Source organism: Podarcis bocagei, assembly GCF_964188305.1.
Source record: "Podarcis bocagei genome assembly, chromosome: 12".
NCBI lineage: Eukaryota > Metazoa > Chordata > Lepidosauria > Squamata > Lacertidae > Podarcis > Podarcis bocagei.
This window is the reverse complement of record NC_138137.1, coordinates 11,197,466-11,225,435: the sequence shown is the minus strand read 5'-3', so window position 1 is coordinate 11,225,435 and position 27,970 is coordinate 11,197,466. Positions and strand designations below refer to the sequence as shown.

Genomic DNA, 27,970 nt, shown 5'->3' with positions numbered 1-27,970 from the left:
CCGCAGCTCATGCAAGTCCCGCCCATTTCGAGCGGCTCGCGCCGGTGGAAAATCACGTGCCACCGGCTCCCCCAATCCGCGAACGCCCCTCCTCCTCCTCGCTCTTGCGCGCCTCAGGGCGGCCGCCGCCTCTCACTCGGCTTCTCTCCCCGCCTCGCTCGCTCGCTGGGCGGCGCGCGAGAGCACAGCGCAGGTCCCGCCGCCGCTTCAGCTGGTTGGTCGGTCGGCCGGCCTCTCGAGCGGCTCCTTCGTCACCGGGACAACCGGCGGCCCGCTATTGCCTCACAATGGTGGGTCGTTTTAGTCTCTCCTCACTCCCACCCCCCTGCCGTCCGACGGGCCGTTAAACCGCCGCCTGACCCTCGCGCGCGGGAAAGCAGGCGGGCCGTTATGTGGAGATTCGATATGGGCGGAGATAGGTAGAGATACACAGCTATGGCTCTAGGTAGGGTGGGGTCTGAGGCGGCGAGGACGGCGTTTGGGTGCGAGGAAGGTGGCGGTGAGGGAGGGGCGCGGCAGGGCCAGTGGTGTAGCGTGGGTTGTCAGCACCCGGGGCGAGGCAAGTAATTTGCGCTCCCTAACCCGTGGATTTGCGCCCCCTAACCCTAACCCCCAGATGTTGCGCCCGGTGCGGCCGGCCCCCCCTGCACCCCCCACGCTACGCCACTGGGCAGGGCGGCTCCTCTTTGGGGTCGGGGGGCTGCGAAGGGCTCGAAAGCGGCATTGTGGAGACGGTGTCCGTGACGGGGGAGGGCGGCTGGGATTCCTGCAGGGGGAGAGGACCGGGCGTCGTCCTCCCCTCCTCACGGCACAAGCGTTGCAGGGCGGCAACGGCTCCGTACGATGCGCGTTAAGATGGAGGGGGACGGGTGGGGACGTCCGCAGGGACCCGGCAGGAAAAATGGTGCTTGTGGAGGCGCAGAGGCGAAACGCGAGCTTCGGGGCAGCGTCGCTGTGTGGTGGCGGCGGCGGCGCGTGCACGCACGTGAGAACGGGCAGCTGGGAGAGGGCGGGGTGGCAGGCACCGCCCGGCACCCTGTGTCTCAGGCTCGGTAGCAGGGGTGCCAACTGGAATACAATATTCGAGGAAGCCCCGCCCTGCATTATCGATCGCATGACGAGGTGCATCCGCACTATTTGAATGGCAATACCCAATTGGGGACGGGGGGGGGGATCAAATATTTTATAGGGAGGGAGAGGGCACGAATGGACCTCTGCCCCCAGGAGTTGGCTCCTGTTTTCTGTAGGGAGGAGTTGGGGAAAGGAAAAGGAAGATCTCGGGGGACAGGAGATGAACCCCCCTCCTTTTTTCCGCTCCTGGGTGGAGTGTGGTAGATGCATCAGCAAAGGAAATTGTAAGATGGCTTTCGTTGACTAACAAACCTTGTTTTTTTGAGTTTGGCACTTCAGGAGAGTAGTTTCCTGCACCTTTCTGTGCACCTTTTTGTATGTTTTTCGCAAACCTTGTGTGCATGTGTGGGCGTCTATTGCACAGCAGACATCAGCATCAAACAAAACTTTTTGTTCTTGTTCAGAATAGATACTGTATCTGAAGTACAGCTGGAAATCAAAACAGTTTGTATTATGTGGGGAAGCGGTTTGAATGTTTGTAGCTGCTGGCTTTCTTCTCTCATTTTTGGTGAGCTGCAAGTATTGTCACCCTGTGTCTGATAAAGCATGCAACATTCCCGTTGTTATTTACTTGTGATGAAGCAGTTAACTGGAAACTTCATTCTGATATTGCATCAAGTTTCATGCATTTAAATAAAATGCAGATGTTACTGCAGTTATAAATGGTCTTTTCCAACATTGGAAGAAAAGATAAACATTTCCTGAACTCTGACTTCAGTAATCTTTCAATTTTCAAAGAATGGTCCAGGGGCTGTGGACTTTATAAATGAGATTAGTAAAAGAGAGAGAGCCTCCCTATTTAAGTCACCTGTTTGTTGAGTAATCATTTTATGAGATGCCAATAAAAAGGCTGGTTAATGGATAGCATGGGTATTGGGTATTTGCTACTAGGCTGGGAGCAGTCAGTGCGAACACATATCTCCAGTTCTTTAGCAGCCTTTCCCGCTCCTGGCCTGCTTCTGAGTACAATTCAAAATGCTGGTGCTTGCTTCTAGTAATACAGGGCTTGGTATTTGGAAACTTAAGGGAGCACCTGCTCCAACAGGAGCCTGTCTGTACACTGAAAATATTTGGAAGTCTTTCTTTGGGTGCCTTTCATCCAAAGTGAGGCAGATGGCAGTGACCTTCTAGGATGTGACCCCCTCCCCTTTAGAACCTTCTCCCCAAAGAGGTTCACTTGATACTTACTCTTGTCTTTTTTGCTATCTGGCAAGATTTATTTCTCCCCAAAATTATTTTTGTGCAGGCATTCTTGGTTGGTTGTTTATTGTTACTGTTTTTTTGTCATCTTTAAATCAACCTGTTTCTTTTTTTTACATTGAATATAAACTTACAAAACCTCATACAGGCATACTCATTAGGAAGCTAGAATCAGCTGTTGCTCCTTTTTTAGCATAGTTGCTTATTCATATCTTTGATTAAGCATTACCCACATTTAAGCAAACTCATGCCAGCAACAGATCCATGTGCAGAATCACGTGTACTGTCAAATCCCTATAAGGAAGTGGGATGGAAAAGTTTTTAAATGCAGTGCGTGGGAGAAGGGAGCAGATGCCTCTGCACTTCACCCTTAAATATTTTTTAAAACCTGCCATTTTAACATAGTAAACTTCTCCCATGAGGAGAAAAATCTGAAAAAGCAATTTTAGGTGGAGAAACACATGAGGGTTACTGTTAGTCTTGTTTTATATGGAACTGCTGTCTTGCCTTGTTGCATCTTGAATGCATCCTAAGCCCTGAACGCTAACTGAACCAAAGCAATAAAATGCTTGAAAAGATGCAGTTGTGCTGTTGAAGTGGGAGGCGGGGACAGGAGAGTAGATACAGTGGTACCCCGGGTTACATACGCTTCAGGTTACATATGCTTCAGATTACACACTCCGCTAACCCAGAAATAGTGCTTCAGGTTAAGAACTTTGCTTCAGGATAAGAACAGAAATCATGCTCCGGCGGCGTGGCGGCAGCAGGAGGCCCCATTAGCTAAAGTGGTGTTTCGGGTTAAGAACAGTTTCAGGTTAAGAACGGACCTCCGGAACGAATTAAGTACTTAACCCGAGGTACCACTGTATAGACTGTAGGGTATTCCAGGCTCCTTACTTTTTTTTTTTTTTTTGAAAAAAAAGTTTAACGTATAAAGAGAAAAGATAATGCTGACAATATTCTACCAAATTTCTTCACTGATCAAAACTGGCTGCGGTATAACTAAAGTACCTGTCAGTTACTATAAGCAGATTATATTAATGTTGTGTGCAGTGTTTGAAATTTTGCACCTGACCTGACTATCGGCCACTTGAGACCAAGTAAAGATTCCTGGGGGCCAGGGTGGTGCCTAATATCACCATCTGGAGGTTCGTGCTTGGGGATCATTGGATCATGACTGCTTTCTCCCACTAATACTACACCTTGTAGAATTATATTAATTATGTTTCACCTGCACAATTGAAATGAATTTCAGGAACCAAAACGCTTTTTCTGTGTAGCCTGTAGGGCAGGGGGTCCTCAAACTTTTTAAACAGGGAGCCGATTCACTGTCCCATGCACACTGCACATATTTTATTAGTAGTGCACAAAAAACAGGAAAAAAATACAATATTTAAAATGAAGAACGATTTTAATCAACATAAACTAGGCTTCCCTAGGTGGGGAGGGAGCGAGGGAGACCCAGCCTCTCGCTGAGATGGGGGGGGGGGAGGAGGAGGAGACTGAGCAGGCTTTGTCCTTGCCGGCCGGCCTAGATTCATGACCCTATTGGGCCAGATCTGGCCTGCGGACCTTAGTTTGAAGACCCCTGCTGTAGGGGATAGATAAGATTCTTTCCACCCACATTTTCCCGTCTACATCTCACAACTGGCAAGCTGCTATTTTACCCTGTGTAGGAAAAATGCAGATATATATATATATATATATATATATATATATAGCCATACTTCTGCTTAAATATCCCTCCGGTTGAATAGTCTATGAACTAGGGCATTTTTAACTCCAGTCATGCTGCTATGCTGAAAATATTGAGAGCCTGAGGAGAAGAGAAGAGGAAGCAATGGCATATGGGGAAGCAAAGTGGGAAGGAGATTTCACTCCCCTCACTTGTACACCCCCTTTGGTGTTAAACTATCTGCCCTCCATATGAATATCACTGATGATATCAAACTAGAAAGGAATAGTGTAACTGGAAGAAAAATCTCTATTATACAGCAGGTTATCTTAAAAAAATTCAGGGGTTAGATCATCTTTATGCTGAGGTTAATCATTTGGGAAACTAGGCTTGTTTTCTTCTAATAGTTACCCTCTGAACAGTTTTCCAGGCAACATTGGTTAGAATTGCTCATTTCTTTCTATTATTTATTCTAGCTGTAAGCTGTTCAATATGTAAAGCAGTATTCTGCAATCCTTTCCAACCACTCTCAAGTCTGTGATCCTCCTGTAAGCCAACACAGTGTTATAGCCAGTCCCCCTTGGGAAAGTGGAGAGAGGAGAAGCCTTGCTGCAGATGTTTTGTCAATTTTCTTTCTCTGTTTGTGAAATGGACACAGATCCAGGTTTTGTACTGTAGCCCTCAGCTTTTAAAAAATTGACTTAAAAATGCCAGGGAATTCATATCAGAACACTCCTGTCTTCATAACTTGAAGTAATTATAAGTAATTTAAGAAGCGTTTTTCAGTGCCATTTAACCCTGTCTTAAATTTTAAAATAAATTATGTAGCTTGGGTAATTTTTGGAGGAAATTGTGCTAATACCAGAAACCATAAAACACTAAAAATTCAAATTTGTTGCAGCATAATCTTTCAGGGACATGGCATAAATGACTTTGACTATCTCTAGCCCAGAAATGTTTGTCACGATACATTTGTTAATCTTTGTTTGCTATAGTAGAGTACCACAACCAACCTTCTGGAGTATATTCACAGTAACGAAGCTGTTGAATTACTCAGCAATTTTGAATCAAAGCAATCAGTGCAATTGATGTGATTTTCAAGCTTTCACATATATAGACCTCCATTAGTTTGTTAAAATGAATATTTTAAAGTTAGGGAATTTCTAGACTTTTCCCAGTTGACACCATCTCAAAAACTGCCATTGGGGCGGGGGGGGAGAGATAAATATGTGGAATCCTTTAAAAACAAACAGACCCTAAACATTACTACTTTAAGAGGATTAAATGCATTGTGTATAATAGGGAATTGTATCCAGGGGGTGGGGGTGGAATTGGCTAATACCATAATTTCACAAATGCTTGTGCTACGATATTTATATTTTATAGCAGTGTTCATGCTTCCACTGCTGCAAAAGAGAGAACACATTTAAATTTAGTTATGAAACTTAAAAGTTGATGCTTTATTTTATCAGCACAAAGATTACAAAGGAACCCAATGTGGACTTTGGTGGTGGCAACCCAGGTAATATGGAGGTGGCCTTCTGAACCTGATAGCTGCTTCCCAATTAAATATAAAAAGCTGCTTGTCAATTTGTTTTAGACTATTACTATTTTCCAGAACTGAGCTCTGCATTGACATTGAATAAGTGTCAATTTAGGGATTGGCTCTTCTGGTTAGAATCCAGAAGGGACCTGCAACTAATTAGGAACACCAAATTTCCCCCACACACCTGGGAACAGCATTTTAGAGCTAGTTAGTGTGCATGCACACGAAAGCTCATACCAAGAACTAACTTAGTTGGTCTTTAAGGTGCTACTGGAAGGAATTTTTTTATTTTGACTATGGCAGACCAACACGGCTACCTATATACTACTGAAACTCTCACCAGTTTCCTTAAAAATATCCTTATTGAGCTGTGTTTCCAAGTGATGGCCACCACACGTTCCATATGCAGACTGGCTTTGTATTTGTGGTCAGCCTTAGGTGGAAGACATCACTCATTATCTGTTAGCCTATTCTTTATATAGAGACCCAAGAAAACCCTTTTTTGAAACCTTCATTCTCAGAAGCAAGCAGGTGTTCCCCAGCAGAAATGTTTCAATTATTTTGAATGGCAATAAAAGCTTCGTAACACAGAGAGCTGCCATTTATGCACTGGATACAAAAAAGATCAGGAAAAATGAGTCAGATAAAATCACTATAAATTGTTTTGGTGACTTGGAGGTTTAATCTGAAATTAAGCTAGATTTAGACTTGGTGGTGTCTCTGGTATCTTCTCTCTTTTATATCATATATGTTGGATTATATATTATGGATGTTCTGTATTATTTTATTATTATTTCTACAAGTTGGTCACAGCCTTTGGCTAAAACAATAAACTTACGAACTGACTAACATATGTTTGTTCCATATTTATATCTATTTTTTTCTTGCTCTCAAAGTTATTCATTTCAACTCTGCTTGAAATGGTCTTGCTGATTTCCCATTAGGAAAAAAAATACATGGCTCGCCTAAAGCAGAAATAGCCAGTGTGATGCCTTTCAGATATTGTTGGCATACAGCTTCTGTCATCTCTGACAATCAGCCATTGGATTAATGAAAATTAGAGTACAACTGAATCTGTAGGGCATCATGATCTAAAGCCGTGGTTCCCAACATGGGGCACACACGCCACAGGGGGGTGATTTGATTGGGGGGGGGGAGAATGAGTTAGACCAAGTTAATGGCCTTTTAAGGGACACAGGTGGCGCTGTGGGTTAAACCACAGAGCCTAGGACTTGCCGATCAGAAGGTCGGCGGTTTGAATCCCCACGACGGGGTGAGCTCCCATTGCTCGGTCCCTGCTCCTGCCAACCTAGCAGTTCGAAAGCATGTCAAAGTGCAAGTAGATAAATAGGTACCGCTCCGGCGGGAAGGTAAACGGCGTTTGCGTGTGCTGCTCTGGTTCACCAGAAGCGGCTTAGTCATGCTGGCCACATGACCCGGAAGCTGTATGCCAGCTCTCTCGGCCAATAAAGTGAGATGAGCGCCGCAACCCCAGAGTCGGTCACGACTGGACCTTTACCTTTTAATGGCCTTTTAGGCTTCCTCCATGTGAATAGTTCACTTTTTGAATAAGAATTACATATCACAGGAGGGGCATCAGGATTTTAGAGATGCTTAGGTGGGGCATGGCCAAAAAAAGGTTGGAAACCACTGATCTAAAGGAACAGTCATTCAAAATATTGTGGTTTCTTTCTCTTTCTTTTTAGGCACTCTCAAATGATGATGAAGCTCTTATTAACAGAAAGTTACCAAAAGAACTCCTTTTAAGGTAATTCTACATTAGAAGTTTATAGTTTTAATCTGATTATTGCTTATAAAATGGATTTCATTCGTTTCAAATCTAAGTTTTATAAAAACTTATACATGCCTAGTTTTAAATTAATTTGTTGCAAAAATGTGTCAGTATGTAGTTTGAGGATAGCTTTTTAAAAGCGCGTTACCAATGCAGCTAGGTAACAATAGCTTTTTCATTGTTGTCAATTTGGAATTTTCTGTGAAAAAATCAAGCTTTAGAAAAGTTGGTAAATACAGGATATTTTTATTATTATGGCATGGGAATGGGAGGGAATTTGCATAAGAACTAACAGAATTGACTACTCGTGTCCACTTGGAGTTGATGCTGGATTTCCATTATCTCTTTGCTCACTTCCCCCATACTTTGCCCTTTTAAATTTTAAAGCATCAGTGGAGAGGGGGGAAAGTTGCAATTTTGATGAGAGCAGTGGAAGAAGGGGCTTCTTTCATCCTCCATACACCATTGTTCTCAGGCTGCTATTACCCCTGTAGCAGATAAAATATAGGCATGAAATATGAGTTTCATATTGAGTGTATGAGCTGCTGCAGATATAATGTTCTCTTAACTCTTTCCAAAGTTAAAATCAACTATCCACCATAAACCTCTGGTGAGCGAAATTGTTTTTTGGTTTGCATTTACAGGTACCAGTGACAATAAAAAAAGTTCTATTCCTCTCCTTTGCTTGATACAATCAAGTGGGACTTCTAGACTCTTCTGTGTGGCTTAACTTTGTGCAGCTGAGACTTTGATTTTCTTCTTAAGCACACAGAACAGCATAGTTGGGCAGAAGGGTCCTGAGTTACATGACAATATCTAGTAGGCTATTTCCTAATTATAGTTTTCTTACCCTTAGATTGATGGGAACAGAAAGGTCTCAAAGAGAGTTTATCTAGTAGCTTATCCAGAATTGTATGGAATAAATATATATATTGCTGGTATATGATACACCAGGGGTTGTCAACCTGGTCCCTACCGCCCGCTAGTGGGCGTTTCAGGATTCTAGGTGGGCGGTAGGGGGTTCTACGGTACAAGCTGAATCCTTCCATCAAGCACTGGAGGGCGGTAAGGAAATTTTACTATCAAGAAAGATGCATTAGTGGGAGGTAGGTATAAAAAGGTTGACTACCCCTGTGTTACACCTTGCTGTAACATTCTTCAAGCTGTGTAATTGTATGTACTTAGACTATATGTGAGAAAAGTTCTTATAACTGCCTTTAAAACATCTTTGGTTGGCAGCTTTCAAATACTACCCTGATCTGACTGATCTATATGTTTTTAATTTGAGTTAATATGTTTACAGGAGTATATTAGACTGGATTGTTGAAGAACAGTTTTACTTCTTTCTTTTTTACTTTCTTTTAGAATATTTTCCTTCTTGGATGTAATTACCTTGTGTCGATGCGCACAAGTTTCTAAGGTACTGCTAGGTATTTGCTTTGTAATTTCATTTTTTCCCTAAGTAAAAAAATGAATGCATAATGTACACTTACATTAATTGTCTTTGGGATCTCACTGTTTTAACTGTATAGCAGAAAAAAGAGTGTGCTTGCAAAGCTTGAATGGTCCTCCTTCCTCTTTTACCATGAGGGGGAGTTTGGATCCTTTTTCAATTAACCATTGTTTAGTGTGGTGTTTGAATCCTGAACTGTGGTTAATGATAGCAATGGTTTATTGAAGCAAACAAACTTTAAAAGCCACAATATGAAGTTTGTTTGCTTTGGTAAACTGTAGTAAATATCCACAGCCATTTATTTAAAACATAATGCTAAACTGTGATTAACTGAAAACGGAAGCAAAGTCTTCTAGCCGCCTCCTTGCATCAGTGAAGGAGCAAGGGGAGGTGATAAGCCTGAGGCTTATTCAGTACAGTGGTACCTCTGGTTAAGTATTTAATTTGTTCTGGAGGTCCGTACTTAACCTGAAACTGTTCTTAACCTGAAGCACACACGTTAGAAAGTTAGACGTTGGGACTTAGCTGTCCTGTGAGAGAGAGTTTTGGGATAATCAGATACCCTTGGGACTTCATAAACTGTCATCAAGCACATTTAAGACCCAAATGTAAATGTTAGTACAGTGGTACCTCGGGTTAAGTACTTAATTCGTTCCAGAGGTCCGTTCTTAACCTGAAACTGTTCTTAACCTGAAGCATCACTTTAGCTAATGGGGCCTCCTGCTGCTGTTGCGCCGCTGGAGCACGATTTCTGTTCTCATCCTGAAGCAAAGTTCTTAACCTGAAGCACTATTTCTGGGTTAGTGGAGACTGTAACCTGAAGCGTATGTAACCCGAGGTACCACTGTATGTAACCCGAGGTAGCACTAAACCATAGTTTATGAACCATATTCCTTACATTTCAGCTTAGTTCTAACATGTATAAATGGGGAAACAATTGATGTGGTGGTAAAATAAAATAATAATAATAATATGCATTTATGAAAGCTGCAATCCTGTATCCACTTGCCTGGGACTAAGCCCCATTGAACTTGGGGTTATTTCTGAGTGGACATGGATAGCAGTGCTTTCCAAGCTTTCATGCTTTCATGTTGGTGACACACTTTTTAGACATGCATTATTTTGCAACACGCCAATTCAGTTTTACTAGCAAACTAGAGATGCTCTCCAGAGGTGGAGCGTGTATGCAAGCCTCCCGGGACGGGTGTGTGTGTGCCCAGCCCCCACCCTGCAGCCACCTTCTTGTGCCACCATCCATGGATCTGAGCTTTGCAAGGCCGCTCCGGGAGGATGGTGTGGGGACACGACAGACATGCATCCTGATGGAACGGTTCATGGTTGCCATGTCCTCCCTGAGCAGCCTTGTAACACTTGGACCTGAGGAGGGCAGCACGAGAAAGTCGTAACCATGCACAGCCTTTCAACTTGGATTGCAGCCTTGGTGCCTGTTTTTGTGCTGGAAGGAGAAAGCACAGAGTGGTGGTTTTGTTTTGTTTTGCTTGCTACAAACCTGGAAATAAGCGGTCCTTGATTTTTCCCTCTCTCTTCCCCTGGTAAGGGTTAAATCTAGAGACTGCCCAGGGACGCGGACTTATAAAAAATATTGGGGGCCCCGGGAAAGCTCATGAATAATAAATAAGCTCATGAATATGCAAATAAAGTGGCGCCGCCTCCTCGTGAGCGAATAGGGGAGAGTGTGCTGCGCCTATTAATCAGCTCCGAAGGAAATTGGGTGGAGCTTTTGCTTGGGAGGGAGGGCAGGAGGCATGCAGCCCGACCCTGTGCATTTTGGGCTGGGGGAGGGGCGGCGATGGCGCTCTGCTGGAGGGGCGCCGGAGATTATTGGGGGGGCAGAGCCCCCCCAAACGAATTTTTGAGGGGGCTCGGGCCCCCTCAAGCCCCATGGAGTCGGCGCCTATGAGACTGCCCTATTACCATTATCAGGACTCATTGAGAGAGTTTTTTGGGAGATTTCAATACTAGACACACCTTCCTATTCTGTTCTAGCTGCCCTGGGGAGAAAGAGAAAATTGGCTTTGGGATTTCCTAGGAATATTGTTGGGGGAGGTTGGTGCATTTGGAGGAAAGATGAGTAAATAATTGCAAAAAAGAGAGAGGATTTGTTGCTGATTTTCAGGGTGTGCCGCTCTGCTTCTTGAGAGGCTTCAGTCGCTTTAGCAGAGGGAGAATAGTAATTCTCCTAAGGTAAAAAAAAAAAAAGGGCGATCAGCTTGATGTGACACACCTCCACACTGCAGCTGATACACAGTTTGGAAAGCTCTGATGTATAGGATCACATTGTTTAACAGCCCTGCAAAATGGCTTGTGTGTATTAGCTCCATATTGTAGTTTAAGCTAAAGAGAATAGTGGTTTGTTTAAGGCTTCCTAGTGAGTTCATAACTGAGGTGAAATTAAAAGTTGGCTCACAAGTTGCACTCCTAGCTACTTTATCATACCAAGTAAGTATTATTTCATCTAACTTTGCATTTAGGTAATATTCTTGCACTCTTACAGGATATTTATCTCTCAAGAAACTGGGCCTTAAAATATTGCTTAAAAAGTAGTTTCCCTCAACTAAGGACCATTTTAAACATGGAAAAATCCTAGTTCTGAATTCTTCATGCTTTCATCATACGTTTTGTGAGTGATGTTTTGAAAAGACATTGGTTATTATGTTGCGCATATACAGCAAGCATATATGTGTTCTTTGTTTATTTCAGTCTTGGAATGTGTTGGCCCTGGATGGGAGTAACTGGCAAAGAATAGACCTTTTTAACTTTCAGACAGATGTAGAGGTTCGTAACACTTAACGTTTTTCACTATCATAAAAACAATGTAAAACTGAAACTTTGAAGTACAGGTTTGATTTAATTTTACATTTTTATCTAGCATTATTGGTTGAACTTTGATTTGAAAGTAGTTAATTGCTTTTAATTATCTTTTTTTTTAGAGCAACAAGCAACTAAAACCTCATCTGACCTCTTGCCCACTGATTGCACTGTGTCTGGTTTCATTTTCTTACTTTGTTACATTGCAAATAAAGTAAGGGATAATAATGAAAAACTGCTTTTCTGTACATAAAACAAAGGGTGGCCAGGCAGCTTTCTCAAAAGGTTGAAAAATAATTTACAGGTTTTACCAGGTGAGGGGATTACACAATGCCTTGAGCTTTCACTGTCTCCTCTTCATAATTCTTTTAAGGCATTCAATTATTATTATTATTTTCTTAAAACAAATATTGCAAACTTTTATTTTGTATTTTCTTAACAGAAATCAATGAAACTTTTTGTAAGAAATGTTTTTTCATATACCACTGAAGCTTAGGACTGCCACCATCATTGTTGCTATAGTTCATCTTTTTCCTCTTTGCACCAGTCACATGGTTAGAGAGAGAGAGAGAGAGAGAGAGAGTGTGTCCTGTTCTGGTCTGGGGCTGGATCCCACAGGGCAAGGCAGATCAGAACTAGCAGGACCACAGATAGCTCTGAATGAGTGGCTTGCTCTGACAAATGTTGAGCCCATATTGAGCCTTTTTAAAGCCTCTGCCCTCATACTTCCTCTCTTAGGCTCCATCCCACTGTGGATAACATTAGATTCTTAGAGAGGCCAACCCTCTTTAAGATCTTTAAATTCTTGAGTACCCTCTGGCTTGAAGTTGGGTACTGCTTGAATTCATGACCTGCATCATGGTGCACTCTGCTGTTATGGGAGATAGATGGACATATTGGATCATTATTATACACTGAGTTTTAAATGTTTTTGTGTGGTATCTCAATTGTTGCAACAGAAAGCACTTCCTAACATTGATCTCAATTCTGCACATACTGTCCTGATTCCAGGTTGTTATGATTCAGTTAGGTTAACAAAGAACTAAACTTCAGACCTATAGAAATCTAGAATGGGGCATTCCGTCCTGGCAAAGAGGAAAGGTTGTGGTTTAAATTGGCCCTGATTTAGCAAGTTCTTTATACTTTAGTTGAGCATTTCCAATATTGGAGCCTACATACTTATGTGGTGTGAGATTTCTACCACCATGTAAGTTTTATTTATTTTTATTTATTTTTGAAGAAATCTGTGTATACTAAAAGTGATCATTTTGCCATGTCCACATATGGCTCTTTCCAGTATCCCTGGCAGTTCATTTAAATAGAGTTGGCTTGAGGTCTTCAGCAATAAAAACATTTTTTGTTTTGTTTTTGTCTGTTTTAGACATTATTCTTCCTGGCATGGAGCTCCTCTTGAAAGGCATCTGGTTAGATATGAAGTTGATATTTGTTTCATCTGTTTAAGGGCCGGGTCTTAGAAAATATTTCCAAAAGATGTGGTGGGTTCCTGAGACAACTGAGTCTGAGAGGCTGTCTTGGGGTTGGAGATACTTCTTTAAAGTAAGTAATATTTTAAAAGTTGCTCTTTTTAAATTGCATTACAGTTTTCAGCATCAACCATGATGGAAAGGTGGAGGCTGCAAGAAGTGTTTGAGTAGAATACACAGTACCACATTGACCAACTCTGGATCACGAGTACAATGATACTGATGAAAATGCCAGTGCAGCTGAGCTCTGAACCCAGAATTGGTTAGTCAAAGGGGGAAAGGAGTCTGCCATTGCTGACTAGAACAATCTAGACAGTGAGAGGTGCATTGCCTACAGTATCCCTATAAGTAGCTATTCTGTCACAAGCATTACATCTTGCAGCCACTGACCTGCTACTCACATTTCCTGGCTAGTTGGTTTTGTGACAGTCCCCTGTCTGGAATAAGGTACAATAAACCAGCTCCTGGCTGGAAGGTATCAAAACTTATTTTCCTCCGGTACCATCACTGGAAAGAGTGTAGGGTTGTACAACTTTTGAATGCCAGTGTCTCAGCAGTGTAGGGCCTGCCAGACCCCATCAGTTCAGCACCTGTTAGACAGTGTTGGAAACTCCCAATGTTCTATGTGCCTTTTGTGACAGGGAATTTCATTAGCAGTTTCTGAGCTTCTGGGCGCAGTACTGCGCCTAAGATTTCAGATTAAAACTGCAGAGTGGAAGGAAAAGACTATTTTCTCCCTTCCCACTTTCAGCTACTCTCGGAAGACTGGAGAAGAGACCCTCTTAAGAATATTAGGGGGGTAGGTAGGGGAAGGACTAGAACATGTGAAAAATGAACACCATAATTTAGCTGCAGTTCATTTATTTACAGTTTTGTACTCTTGGTTATAAAAAAGCACGCCTAGACATTCCGTTGTTGCACCCATAACCTAGGTTTAAGGTGCCATTTAGCTCCTAGCTTTCATATCTCAGTTTCTAACACTGCTATTAGAACTGTCTGGCAACAAGGTTGTGAATGGGATGTTAAAAAACCTGGTCATGTGCATTTTAAGTCCTTTTCTCTCCAGTCATCATAGGATCAAACTGTAAGTCATTTAAAAAAATTCAGAAATTCTTACTGTAATTAACATTTTACTTTAATTGTTTGGGGAATTTCAGAACAGCTGTGCAGAGACACTTCCTCCTTTGTATGATGGCATAATAATTAAAGGAATGGATATGAGATTAATAAGTTGCAAATAGTTTTTTAGTGTGAAAGCTCTGACAGAACCTGAATATTATCTCAAACACAGCTAACAGTGTTTTTGATGCATTGTAAATGTTAAGTGCCTGATGGGAGAGTGCATTAGTACATAAAAATGTGCTCTACTTATTTGGGCTTTTTAATTTTATTGCTTTTGCAGAACATTTGCACAGAACTGTAGAAACATTGAACATTTGAACCTTAATGGATGCACAAAAATTACTGATAGGTAAGCCAATGGTGTCGGATGGGAAAACTGATTTTTTTAAAAAATTAGTTCGATTCATTTTTAGTGCCTCTCTTCCTTTACAGCACTTGCTTTAGCCTTAGCAAATTTTGCCCCAGGCTAAAACATCTGGATCTGACATCTTGTATTTCCATCACAAACAACTCTTTGAGAAGTTTAAGGTAAAGCTTTTTATTATTCCACTTACATTGAAATGATTTGAGTTTATATCTGGAAATCGACTGGTGCTGCCTATTACTAGTATTGCTGGTGTTTAAATCATTATGACTGTGTGTGGCCTTTCCCTCAAGATTTTGTTCTGTGGTGGCTGGCAGTTACCTTTAATAATTGTTAAGAAGAATTTAATTTGGCTCTGCTGCTATAATAACTACTCAAACACAGTGCTTTGTTTTCTTTCTTGTTGCAGTGAGGGATGCCAAAATCTGGAACTCTTGAATCTTTCCTGGTGTGATCAGATTACAAAAGATGGCATTGAAGCACTGGTGAAAGGGTGCAATGGACTAAAAGCACTATTTCTTAGAGGATGCACACAGGTACAAACCTGCTAAGGTACCAAGTTGAACCCATAAGAGTTAGTTTTATATTGGGGTATCTGACAAAGTTTTTTTGAATAATAAAGCAGTATTTATTGAAGTGAGATTTTGCCATGCCATACTGCTTATGTCCACTTCTTCTGCCAATTTATTTTCTCTTCATTAATACAGCTGGTAGATGAGGCGCTTCACCACATTGAGACTCATTGCCATGAACTGGTTATCTTAAACTTGCAGTCATGCATGGTAAGTACTTCTCTTTGCACTTTGTAGCTTCTATGATTAGATGGAAAAGGTCATTCTCCTAGGATGAAAACAACAGTGGTACCTTGGTTCTTGAACTTAATCCGTTCTGGGATCTGTTTTGAGAAAAATTTAATGCTAGGCTTCACAGTTTAATATTGAGAATACACATGTACCAAACAAGCTTCTGCCATGCATTCAGAATTTTGAAAATATTGTCACACAGCTAATGTTCAGTTTGTCCTTGTTGTTCCATTTTCTTTTATAAAGTGCCACTTTATAAAAGAAGAGATCAAAAATAGGAGCCTAAAGTTATTAGGGTATATCAAAGAAGGGGCAAATAATCAATTCCAAGGTCAGGAATTTGGTGTACATGACATGCCAAAGGTAGGGAACTTGTGACCGTTCGGATGATGAACCATGAACTCGAGCCAGCACAACCAGTAGTCAATAATTATTTGAATTTGGCGAGGGACAAGTACCTGTAATCTTGGTGTTCCCTCTTCTAGCCATGCCTCTCTCCCCTCTATCACTGAGAGAGGGTGTCCTACTATGGTGCCTGCAAGATTTCTTTTCCCTAGACACCTAAATGAAGATCGTAGCAGGTGCTCAGCCAAACAACTCAGTCATGGATCCATTATAGCCAACACACACAAAAGGGCACATCATAACAATTAACCTTCAGTCTCCCACCAAAGCAGTGATAACTCCTAACAACTTGTGCCACACCATTGCTAGGAGCTCCAGAGCAGTTCTCAGCTAGCAGGAAAGAAAGGGATCAATAATAATAATAATAATAATAATAATAATAATAATAATAATAATAATAATAATAATAATAATAATAATAATAATAATAATTTATCATTTATACCCCGCCCATCTGGCTGAGTTTCCCCAGCCACTCTGGGTGGCTCCCAATCAAGTGTTAAAAACAATACAGCATTAAATATTAAAAACTTCCCTAAACAGGGCTGTCTTCAGATGTCTTTTAAAGATAGGATAGCTGCTTATTTCCTTCACATCTGAAGGGAGAGTGTTCCACAGGGTGGGCGCCACTACTGAGAAGGCCCTCTGTCTGGTTCCCTGTAACCTCACTTCTCGCAATGAGGGAACCGCCAGAAGGCCCTCAGCACTGGATCTCAATCAATCAGTCAGTCAGTCAATCAATCAATCAATCAATCAATCACCCAGCATGGTTGCTGATGGATTTAAAAAATGAGGAGATGTGGAGTGGGGGCCAGGTGATTCACATTTCCCCTTCTCTATAGTAGCTCACAAAAAATTCTCATCAGTGCCCTCCCATTGTTTCCCAGCCTTTCTCTTGCTTTCCTAGAATCATGAACTATAGTCAAACCTCGGTTGTCAAACGTAATCCGTTCCAGAAGACTTATTAGACTTAAATGTTCAACAACCGAAAACTGAAAGCGGAAGCCTCAATGCAATAGGGGAATTAAAAATGGAAGCCATGCAGCACCTTCGGCTTCCAAAAATCGTTCGAAAACCGGAGCAGTTACTTCCAGGTTTTTGGTGTTTGGGAGCCGAAACATTTGAAAACGGACCCGTTCAAGAACCGAGGTTTGACTGTAATAGTGATTTCTTGACATAATTATTGTTTGGCATGTTTGCACGCAAGCTTCTCTTTCTTTTTCTTTTTGGCTGCTAGTACACTTGCTTCCTTCAGCAAAATGCATATTATCAAGGTTGAAAGGAAATCCATCTTTGAAATAGTGCACCAAACTGCAAGATAAAGCACTGTGTTTGAGGAAACTCCTTTCCAGATGACTATAGAGCGGAATCTATAAAAATGTTGACTAGCATGCCCTTGTAGTGAAAATAAACAGTATGGAACAAATTGCATGAGAATTATTATTGTTAACGTTTGTTATTTAATTGTGTAAACTTGATACACCTTAAGAGAAATTGCCTAACTTCAGATGACAGAACTTCCCACTGTTCTTTGTTACAGCAAATATCGGATGAAGGCATAGCAGGTATCTGTAGAGGATGTCACCAACTCCAGTCGCTTTGTGTTTCTGGTTGTACAAACCTTACAGATGCTTCTCTCGTAGCTCTTGGTCTGAACTGTCCAAGACTGAAGTGAGTACTATTCAGTTCACACATTACTGAGTGGTGGTTGTCTCCCTCTGCTTTGAAGTTGCATTCATCGTCATCAGACTAGCAGGTGCCTAATAGTTTTCAGTGACAACTATGATGCAGTCCAATGCGTATTTATCGAAAAGCAAAACAGGAAAATGGGGAAGGGCCCAATTCAACCCCTGCCATCTCCAGGTGGTGCTGCGAAAAACTCCTGTCTGAAACCTTGGAGAAGTTCTGCGAGTCAGTGAGCTAGGTGGACCTGACCCAATGGAAGGCAACTTTCTATGTTCCTAAGTAAGTTCCACAGGACTTATTTCCAAGTAAGTATGGCTAGGATCCTCCCCTGTGCGATTTTAGTATTTTTAAAGTCACATATATTGAAATTTGCATATTCCTGAAAACTAACTGAAAATGTAATCCTATATTACAGATAAATTTCTGAGACCTGATTAGATATAATACTTTTCATTGTTAACTTAAATGTGCCAAAGGTAGACTGTAGTCTGCAAAAGCTCATGCTACAATAAATCTGCTGGCCTTGAAGGTGCCACAAAACTTTGTTGTTTTGCTACAATAGACTAACAGAGCCACCCATTTGAAAAAAGTGTGGAATTGCTAATTAAACCACAATATGCAAGTAGTGGTTTATCTTTAACCCTTCCCTCATCTTTCTCTGCTTTCTTTGTATATGTTGCCTGGAATGTGTAATTGTGCTTTCCCCCCAGACATTCATATAAAGATTTAGGAGGAGGATGGGCAAGCAAAACCTTCTTTATACATCACTAGGGACAGTGTGGAAAGAGAACCAAGCTGCATGTTTGGGGGAACAGCTTTTCTCCTAGAATTATAGCATGGGAAGAAAGATTCCACTTAATCTTAGAGGATAAGCTAATAATTTTTTAAAAGTTGGAAAAATAACACACCTTCCAAAATCGGGAACAGAAAATAAGATGACTAGCAGTGGTGTTGGTTATGCTCATGAGTCCAACAGTGTCTGTGGGTGCAGGCATCTAACCCTGCCTCCACCCTCAAAAAAAGAATGTCATACATTAATCAGTATGGGTATACTTGCAGGTAAAGCCTACTTCCCATTCCTGGCAGAGAATAGGAGTCTCTGCATTAAATGAGACTGCAGGGAGCACACACAGATGCATTTCCCACCCCACTCGGGTGTAGGAAGGGGGTGGTGGACCACCCCGGGTACCCTCACTGAGGGGGGGTGACATTCGGCATGCCACCCACCCACAGCTCCCAAGCTCACCCTGAGCCATCGGGGTAAGGGGGGAGCTTTGCCGGCAGCATTCCCCACTTCCCCCTTCGCTTTGACAGCTTGGGGGAGGCTTGGGAGTCATGTGTGGGCGGCGCACTGAATGGTCGCCATGGGTGGTTTGCTCTGCCCCCATGGGCGGCTCGTTCCGCTCCCGGCTGGAGGGCGCGTGCGCCACTCCGGGCACCCAAGCAGCTATCCCACGCCTGGGAGGGCACCCTCTGTACCATGCCCTCCTCGGGAGCACGCCCGCCCTGGACAGCGCAGGTATACATATGCTCCGCTGCTGACCCCACTCCATTTGGAGGCCCTTCTCTCTCCCTCCTGCCCACATAATTTCAGATACTTGCTAGTCTTAAAATAAAAATGATACTTATTGGCAATTCTGTTTATTGTGCATCTCCCTCTTCCTGATATTGTTCCCCTCCCACTTCTTCTTAGGGTCTGTTTGTGGAGGTGAATTTTTCTTTGCAATGTATTTCTGCATTATTTCCCTTAAGGTGAATATAGAAAGGTTGGTGCATTTTATATTTTGTTTTGCAATTTTTATTTCCTGATGGTTATGGCTGCACTTTTCTTCTTTTCCTGCTGCTTTTTTCAGTTTTTAAAATTGTTAATTTTAAACTACTCCAAGGGATGGATCAACAAACGTAACATGCTGGGTGAAAGCCAAAGTTCCTTTTCTAAACTCTCTTTCTTCAGCACATCATCAGTGTAAAATCAAGTTCCAAAACACACCCATAACAAGGTAAAGAGGGTTGTTCTGTTATAAAAACAGACTAATCACTAGGAAACATTGCCACCACCACAATGAACAACTTCTTCCAGGCTATTTGGGATTCCTTGAAGTTACCCTAGATGTATTCTAGCCTTTCTAAAAACTGGAACCAAGCTATTCTTGTAACAATAGAACCTTTAGCAATAGCATAAGAGATCAGTGATGTGTATATAGTTTTGAATGATGCTGATTCAGAAACAGAACAGTTGGTATATGCGAGATGGAAAGTGAATGAGCAGCCTAGTTCCCATTTAAGGAGAGAAAAAGATAATTCTGTTTGCTGACTACCTAAATAAAAAAGCAGCAAGCTTAAACTACATAATACTCATTGCATCCCATCAGTATTCTTCCAATGCTAGTTAATATATCACAAACTTAGATGGTCTGAATTGGTTTCATCCAAAAAGCTAGCACAACGTTAGTACAAATGGCACACTACAATGTAGTAGTCATACCTCGGGTTAAATATGCTTCAGGTTGAGTGTTTCCAGGTTACGCTCCACGGCGACCCAGAAGTAATGGAACGCGTTACTTCCGGGTTTCGCCGCTCACGCAGACGCTCAAAATGACGTCACGTGCATGCACAGAAGCGGCAAATCGCGACCCGCGCAGTCGTGTTCTACACAGGATGCGAACGGGTATAGCATTATTGTGATGTGCTGTCGGACAGCAAACACTCTGAGGAGGCAGCCTGTCAGAAAGTAATTGTGTACACCCAAGCTGTATTTTTAGATCTGTATCCTACCCTTTCCCCAAGGAGCTCAGGGTTCACCTGCCCTTTCTTCTCTAAGCAAACCTGTAAGGTAGATCAGATAGAGGGAAGAGAGATGGACCCAGGTCCACCCACTGAACTACTTGTCCGAATAGGAATTTGAAACTGGGTCTCCTAATCTGGTCCTCCTAAGTACAGTGGTACCTCTAGTTACAGACACGATCCATTCTGGGGTGCCGTTCGCACCCTGAAAAGTCCGCAACTAGAGCGGCGCTTCTGCGCAAGTGCAGAGCACGATAGAGCGCTTCTGTGCCTGCGTAAAGCTTGCAGAATGCTTCTGCGCGTGCGGCAAAACCTGGAGGTATACACTTCCAGGTTTGCCGTGTTCGCAAGCTGAAAAGACGCAACATGAACCTAACGCAACACGAGGTATGACTGTACATTAGGGCATAAATGATGGTTCATTGCTTGAAAGGAACAAAAATGGATGGAGACACTTCACCTGGCTTATAGCCCTGGGTTGCTTCAGGCCTTCAACAATTTGGAATTCCAAGAAATAGTCCATTCCAGGTCATCAAAACTGTGAATGTGATCAAGAAGGTGTGGCCGAATGTTGGTAATGATGAGAGAATGCTAATAATGACCTCTGTCCATCCACGTCCACAAGGCATGACAGCTGTCACAGACTTCCGCCTTCTTCATCCCCCCCCCCCCCGACTCGACCAAAATGTTTTCAGGTCTCAATCAAGATCTTCAGTTCTCATAATGTATCATCCATAGAAACAGGATTTTAGTCATGTTGCAGAACTTGAATTTTGTAGTCTCATTGCCAACAGAGATGATAAAATAATCTAGGATAGTAGATGTATTATTTATCCCTGTTTCCATTGCATAGAATCACATGCTAGTTTCCTGGTGTCATCACAAGGATTTCTTTCTGATTATTCTCAACTGCAGAAATGTTTATTTTTCAGGATTCTGGAGGCTGCAAGGTGTTCACATCTCACTGATGCTGGTTTTGCACTTCTAGCACGGGTAGGTAAGGTTAATATTATTTCACTTTTTATCCCATACTTCCTCTAAGTATCTTATAGCAGAACTTTTAGGCTCATAACCCTTTGAGGTAGATTAAGTTTCAACAATGAATGGATACTGTGACTCAATTTCACACAGCCAGACACACCTCTAGTCCTTGTACCACATTGGCCACACATTTTTTAAAGAGAGTATCTTACACAAGTACATATCTGCATGTGCAAAGATATAAGGAGGAAATCTGTCTGTTTCAGGGAGTTTGACTAGGTAACCCTTGAACTGGTTGTGACCTTGCTTTTGCCCAGCTATGCATGAGGGTCAAGTTCCCTTGTTTTCAGTTCTAAAAAAACTGATTACAAAATTAAGATACATTTTCCAGATTAAGCAGGGTTGCTTCACTGTATCTCCACCCACTGAGGATTTAGCCTCCTGTTTTGGATAAGAGGAAAAACAAACCACAGTTATTCATATTCAGTACATATGAGTCGTGTATTGTCAAGGGAGCTGACACATAGCACGCTTTGCAGAGCAGAGAGAGAGAGAGAGAGAGAAAGAGAAAGAGAAAGCAACACCAGCTAACTTGCAGTTAGTTGTTTTATTAAGAAATCAGAACAGAAAAAAACACGGAAACTACAGCAGTGTACTCCCCCATAGCAAGCCATTGCTCAGACTGTCTTGCACCTCCCACTTCATTCCCTCTGTGTCATGCCCCTCTCTTGTGTCAGCCCCAAGGTACCTTCTTTCTCTGCTTGGCTGCTTTCTCTGCTGGGATTGGGAGGAGCTGGCAGGCTGTCAGCAGAAACGTTGGGGTGCCTTGGCAGGAGTCACTGTCTTTGCTTTGTGCTGGGGCACCTGCTTGTTGCCCCTTTTTCCTTGTCCTCCAAACTCCCAGTCTAGTACCTCCCAGCTCTTCCCCTTTGGGGTGTGGTCTGGTTGTCCACCACTAGGAGCCTGGATCCATCTCCTCTTCCTCTGCGCTTTTATTTGCTGGAGGGGGGGCTGTTTTCACCACCCTTCCTCATCTAGTCAGCCCCTGACATGTCATAAAGTATACGCGTCATACTGGAAGTTTACAAAATCTTAAGTTCTCAGTTTAGCCTTGCTTTTAATGGCGGAATGCTTTTTTTCTCACTTTTAGAATTGCCATGAACTAGAAAAGATGGACCTAGAAGAATGTGTTCTGGTGAGACCTATTTGTACAAGGCCTTTGAATCAGATCTAGTAAAAGTATCATTAAAAGATGATGCTCTTCTGTGTCCAGAAAAACTTGCAGACTACAAAAACTACCTGATATGTGTTTTTGCCTATCCCTGAGTTTGACACTGTTCTCTATATACTTTCTTTCTTTCTAGATAACAGATAACACATTGATACAACTTTCCATTCATTGCCCTAAATTGCAAGCATTGGTAAGTTCCTGTTTATTTAATTGTTTATTTTACATGCAAAAAGGGTAGAAAATCATGGGGGTTTTTAGCCTTTCTATTTCACTTCATCTACAGAAAGTTTCTCAAGAGCCATGGATAATTCTGCTTTCTTCAGTTAAAGCAGGTCAAAATTTGGGGGAAATAGTCTCCAACTGAATAAGTGGAGTCACCCATCTCAGAAAAAAAATCCTTTTCCTAAATGAGAGATGGATTTGACCCGTTACAGAAATATGCATTAATGAAACATTGCATTTCTCATCTTTGTTACAGAGCTTGTCCCACTGTGAACTGATCACGGATGATGGGATTCTGCATCTGAGCAGCAGCACATGTGGACATGAAAGACTCCAAGTACTTGAATTGGACAACTGCCTTCTAATCACAGACGTGACCCTAGAACATCTTGAAAATTGCCACAACTTAGAAAGAATTGAATTATATGACTGTCAGCAAGTCACCCGTGCAGGCATCAAAAGAATAAGAGTACGTACTGCACAACTGTGCTGAGATGCAGAGCCTCAGTGTTGATATATCAAGGTAGCTCCTGGCATGACTTTTAATACCAAGACCAGTGTCGTATCATTTAATAAAGTGTCTATTCATAGGCTGTTATTCAGCAAGAGTGCACAATACTGAACTCAATGCTATTTAAATTTATGCAGAACACCATGCACCTGCAACGGGAGCAGCATATCCATTTTTCTTTCTAGAAAGGGATTTGTGAAAAAGATGAGCAGCTTATTTCTTCAGATGTCTCTATCAAGGGTTGGGAGGAAATATTCTTAAAAAAATTCCCCGTCCTTCACCTTAAGGTCCCAGAGTGGGTTACAGAATTTTTTGAAAAGGTGGAAAAACTGCTTTGGTTGCAGCTACACTTTGTTCTCCTGTGAGTTCATAAAGTTAGGATGAAGGCTGGCAGGATCACCTTGATACTGTTGCTGCCGAATTCTGGATATTTGGCTGCTTTTCATTAGCAGTTATTAGCTCCGCAGAGCAAGATGAACAAAAGTGGGTTGTTCTGGAATGAGCTCCAGCAAAAATTCAAGTAATGATTGTTTGCTAAAGGATCCTGGAAATTGGAGACTACTGCCTAAGCAGTCTGAACAGGACTGGCAATTTAATGACATTACTAAAGTGGACATAATTTATTAAGGCAATGCAGAACAGGGTTGGGGTCCTGTTGGGAGGGGAGGGTTCAGCAGCAAAGCAGATGTTTTACTATATTGGGATGCAAATTGTATGGTAACTTGCTCAACTTCATTGAGTATTAATTTTTTGCCTACAGGCTCATCTACCAGATGTGAAAGTTCATGCTTACTTTGCTCCAGTAACTCCGCCTCCTTCTGTAGGAGGCACTCGCCAACAACTCTGCCGATGCTGCATTATTCTTTAGCAGGTAACGAGTGGCATTGAAGATGTTGGATGAAAGAATGAATGACTGGGAGCAACCATGGTTAAGCTATAAAACAATGTGTTGTTGTTTTTTCCAACCATCCAATTCTGCATTGGTCATAATTCCAATGCTAATTTACAGGTAAAATATGCAGATATGGAACAGTGTTGGCACTTGGATTGACTATTCTCCTCTAGCATTTCTGCCATTGCAGTGCCAACGTGTACTAGCTGGTGTGGAGATACGAGTGTCAAGTTAATCAGAACAAAATACCAACAGTAGAACCCTACAGTTAGTTGCACCTCCATGGTTTAAGTATTAAAGATCATCGGGGAAAACCTTTAACACATGTAACCAAAAATGTATTTAACTGTTGGCATGGTTGGTCTACAGAACCTGAACAGGCCATAATATTATAACTTGCCTTCAAACAAAGGCAAATGTAACCTGTTGAACAAAGCAGCTTCTCTGGAATGGTATGCAGGAAGCACCCAGAAGATAGTGGCTTATCACACTCCCCAGTGAGACAGTGTCATGTGATAGAGTTGAACTTCAGCCTTCATATGACATCAAGCATGGAACAGGTATAGCCACAGCTGCAGAGGAACTTCTCTTTGTTCAATGGAACGTAATTCTAAGCAAGTGTGTAGCTGATGCCCCATAAATTGTCCTGGATCTCTGCTCCAGTACACTGTACGAAGATTGTGTGTAGGGGAGGGGTTTGAAGGAAAAAGGCAAGGTTAAGAAGAAAAATGAAATAGACCAAACACATGTAAAAGTTGCCAAATTTTATTCAGCGCTGGGGGGGAAACCTATCTGCCTTGCTAGGAAGACAGGGCCAGTCTGGAGAGTGTGGGACGACTTGTCCCCCAGCAAGGATCTTCATGTGATCCTGCCTGTCCAGTCAGAAGAGAGGAGCCATCAAAGCGTAAGGACTGTGGCTCCAGGAACCTCTGGGGAATAGATTCCCTTCTGAAAGTAGCAGGGCAGCTGCAAAGGAACCATCAGGAGCACTCCCTATTGTTCCTTTGCTACCACGGCTTCACCTTTCCCATGCTTGATGCCATATGACATCAGGTGCCCCATGAAGGGTGGGCCATTTGTTCTAGCTCTCTAGTCAAGGGAGGTTCTCTTCATGCCTGCTCCTTCCAGTGTTGAAAAAAGGGAAAAAAGAACAAAACAAATCTCATGGGAAACAAAAGCAGCTCAAGAGTCTGTCTGCAAGCCTTTTTATGGGCACTTTTCCAATGGTGTGTTGAAAGACTCTCCTCTTTTGGATATAGAGTCTGAGGCTCCTCTTCCTTCTCAACAGAGGAATCCTTAGGACTCCCCTGGGAAGGAAGAAGAGTGGTCTCACATGGCAGCAGCAAGATGCTTACACGTTACTCCATTCTGATGATTTTGTGCCTTTTCTTTCTAGGGTATTGTCCCTAGATCTGGAATCATAAGCAGACCTTGACATCCCAGTCATAGTCTAGAGAAGCTCCAGATTTTCCAGCTCCAAATTCTTCTTCCAGTGAGGTTCCCTTTCTGGCATTGTTCAGAAAGCTGGTCAGTGCTGATTGATCGACACCCTTGCAAGGTAGGAAGGCTGTAGGAGTAGCAGAAAAGTTTTATTCCTTTCCAGAAAAGACCTTGGACAGGTTCAGATTTCCCTTTGATGATGGCCCAGTAGTAGTGCTATTGTTGGAGGCAGTGGTCCCCTGGGATGGGGATACCTCTTTGAAGGATTAGGCAAGCAATGTTCAGAGCCAGTGTTAAAGACCGGCCAGCGGACTTCCTCCACAGCTTCTATTTTGTCTTGTGCATCCTTCCTTTGGGTGAAGGATCTGATGGCAGGAGACTGACAATAGGCTACAGTGGTACCTCAGGTTAAGTACTTAATTCGTTCTGGAGGTCCATTCTTAACCTGAAACTGTTCTTAACCTGAGGTACCACTTTAGCTAATGGGGCCTCCTGCTGCTGCCGTTGCGCAATTTCTGTTCTCACCCTGAAGCAAAGTTCTTAACCCGAGGTACTATTTCTGGGTTAGCAGAGTCTGTAACTTGAAGCGTCTGTAATCCGAGGTACCACTGTATACAGAATTCAAATTTGTCTGGTGACCTCTAGCCTTTATAGCAGATACTAGGTTTGTTGGTTTGCCATTTAGACCTCTGAAGCTAACACAATGGACAGTCATACAATCTGGTATGTCTTTAAAGGGTCAGTGACTGGGGAGGTGGCCCTAAGGGATGTTTTAATAAAAATATAAGGGATGTGCTTCAGAGGGGGATCTCTTTCTTTCCTGGCCATTTCTTGAGAGTCTTGCCTGGACTAGAATAAGACAGGTTTTCTGTCTTTATGCTGTTCGTTTCAGGTGGGGGGATTATTGAAATATTAAAATTATCAATAAAAACAGTTTAAAATCCTAGAATGGTCACTTGTAATGCTCCTCCCTGAGCAGACAGCTTAAGCAAGTCCTATTGTTTTCTTGATGCCTCCTGTATGCCATTATTCGGAATGAAATGTTGGTTACTTACCATAAGGTATCCATGCCCACCATATTTAAGGGAGTGCAGTATGGTATTTACCTTCAGTCTTGTGCCATACTGATTTGGAGGGTATGTCTTCCTCACATATGGTCTCTGGTTCAGAACTGCAGGAGACTGGGGAACTGGCTAAAACATTCAAACCTGCCCCATACGATACTGCCTGCTGTTTTATGGATGCCTCCTGCACCTTTCCCCGACACTCCAATTTCCTATATTGGAGAAATGCTAGAGGCTGTTTCCCAAGGGCAATTATAAACCAGTTGCTAAGTTCTGAAAGGACTCTTGTAGGGCTCTAAATAGGAAAGGCATATTGTCTAGTAGTTACTTGGGCTTTGCTGAAAAGGAATAAGCATTTAAGGTGGAACAGTGCTTTTGTCTCATGGGAATCTTTGAAGCCAATATTATGAATATATAGAACATAAAAATATTAGGACAACGCAATACAATGTTTCTGAAAATAAGCGGTGGTACTGTGGCAGGGGTTAAGTTCTGCCTGACATATTAGATATCTCACTCAAACCGTGTAATATTATATTAGGGAGAATGTGTGGTCCTCCAGATGTTAAGACATTGGAGCTTCTAGCATCCTGACCACTGATCCATGCTGGCTGCGGTTGCTGGAAGTTGGAACTGAAGAACAGCTAGAGAGCTGGTTATTTCCCATTGCTGTGTTTATATGAATGGGACTTGTGCACGTCTCTGGTGCAGCAGTGAGATTAGAAGTTTTCATTATCAATCTTCTCACTACCATGCCAGGAGGAGAAGCAGTGTGCGTAAGCCTGAGGGGTTATTCATATAATGGTAAATCATATACAGTGGTACCTTGTTTTGCAACTGCTTTGGATTACAACCATGTCAAATCCAGAAGTGTATGTCCCTTTTTCTGGATTACAGTGGTACCTCAGGTTAAGAACTTAATTCGTTCTGGAGGTCTGTTCTTAACCTGAAACTGTTCAACATGAGGCACCACTTTAGCTAATGGGGCCTCTCGCTACCACCGTGCCACCGCTGCACAATTTCTGTTCTCACCCTGAAACAAAGTTCTTAACCCAAGGTACTATTTCTGGGTTAGCGGAGTATGTAACCTGATGCATCTGTACCCCGAAGTATCACTGTACAACCCATTTTTTGGGGGAGGCCCCATTGGCAAAAGTGTAACCGGACCTCCAGAACAGATTATGGTTGTAAACCAAGGTACCACTGTATTAACATAGCCAGTGTATGCCCTGAACTCTATGTTCACAGCACACTGAAAATTAAAGGAATCGACTCATTTCAGCTAAGGGGTAATCAAATTGAGGAAAAAATGTATACTGGAAATGCTAGGTATTGATGTCTTGAGACTACTTTAC

General features: G+C 42.4%; 1 protein-coding gene across 4 annotated transcripts; it reads left to right on the top strand.

Moving 5' to 3' along the window:
* The first annotated feature begins 104 nt into the window (after positions 1-104).
* On the top strand, positions 105-26,448 carry FBXL2 (F-box and leucine rich repeat protein 2). Of its 4 annotated transcripts, none has more exons than XM_081164775.1 (16): positions 473-499; positions 5,479-5,528; positions 7,259-7,320; positions 8,710-8,764; positions 11,519-11,593; positions 13,089-13,183; positions 14,513-14,581; positions 14,665-14,760; positions 15,006-15,132; positions 15,304-15,378; positions 17,345-17,475; positions 21,207-21,267; positions 22,406-22,450; positions 22,620-22,676; positions 22,965-23,177; positions 23,980-25,267. In XM_081164775.1, exons 2-16 carry the CDS (start codon positions 5,502-5,504, stop codon positions 24,085-24,087), a joined length of 1,296 nt encoding a protein of 431 aa, XP_081020901.1. In that variant the 5' UTR covers positions 473-499; positions 5,479-5,501; the 3' UTR covers positions 24,088-25,267. The 4 variants fall into 4 exon arrangements, with proteins under 4 accessions (XP_081020903.1, XP_081020901.1, XP_081020904.1 ...); XM_081164776.1 differs by lacking the exon at positions 473-499 and adding an exon at positions 25,508-26,448 and having other exon boundaries at positions 5,248-5,528; positions 23,980-24,090; XM_081164777.1 differs by lacking the exons at positions 473-499; positions 5,479-5,528 and adding an exon at positions 105-290.
* The last annotated feature ends 1,522 nt before the right edge of the window (positions 26,449-27,970 follow it).

Bases quoted from the DNA above. Each gene is read 5' to 3' on its own strand.
- FBXL2 (XM_081164776.1), top strand. From the start codon at position 5,502: ATGTGGACTTTGGTGGTGGCAACCCAG. The intron at 7,321-8,709 runs GTAATTCTACAT...ACTTTCTTTTAG, and splicing joins CCAAAAGAACTCCTTTTAAG to AATATTTTCCTTCTTGGATG. The intron at 14,761-15,005 runs GTAAAGCTTTTT...TTCTTGTTGCAG, and splicing joins AACTCTTTGAGAAGTTTAAG to TGAGGGATGCCAAAATCTGG.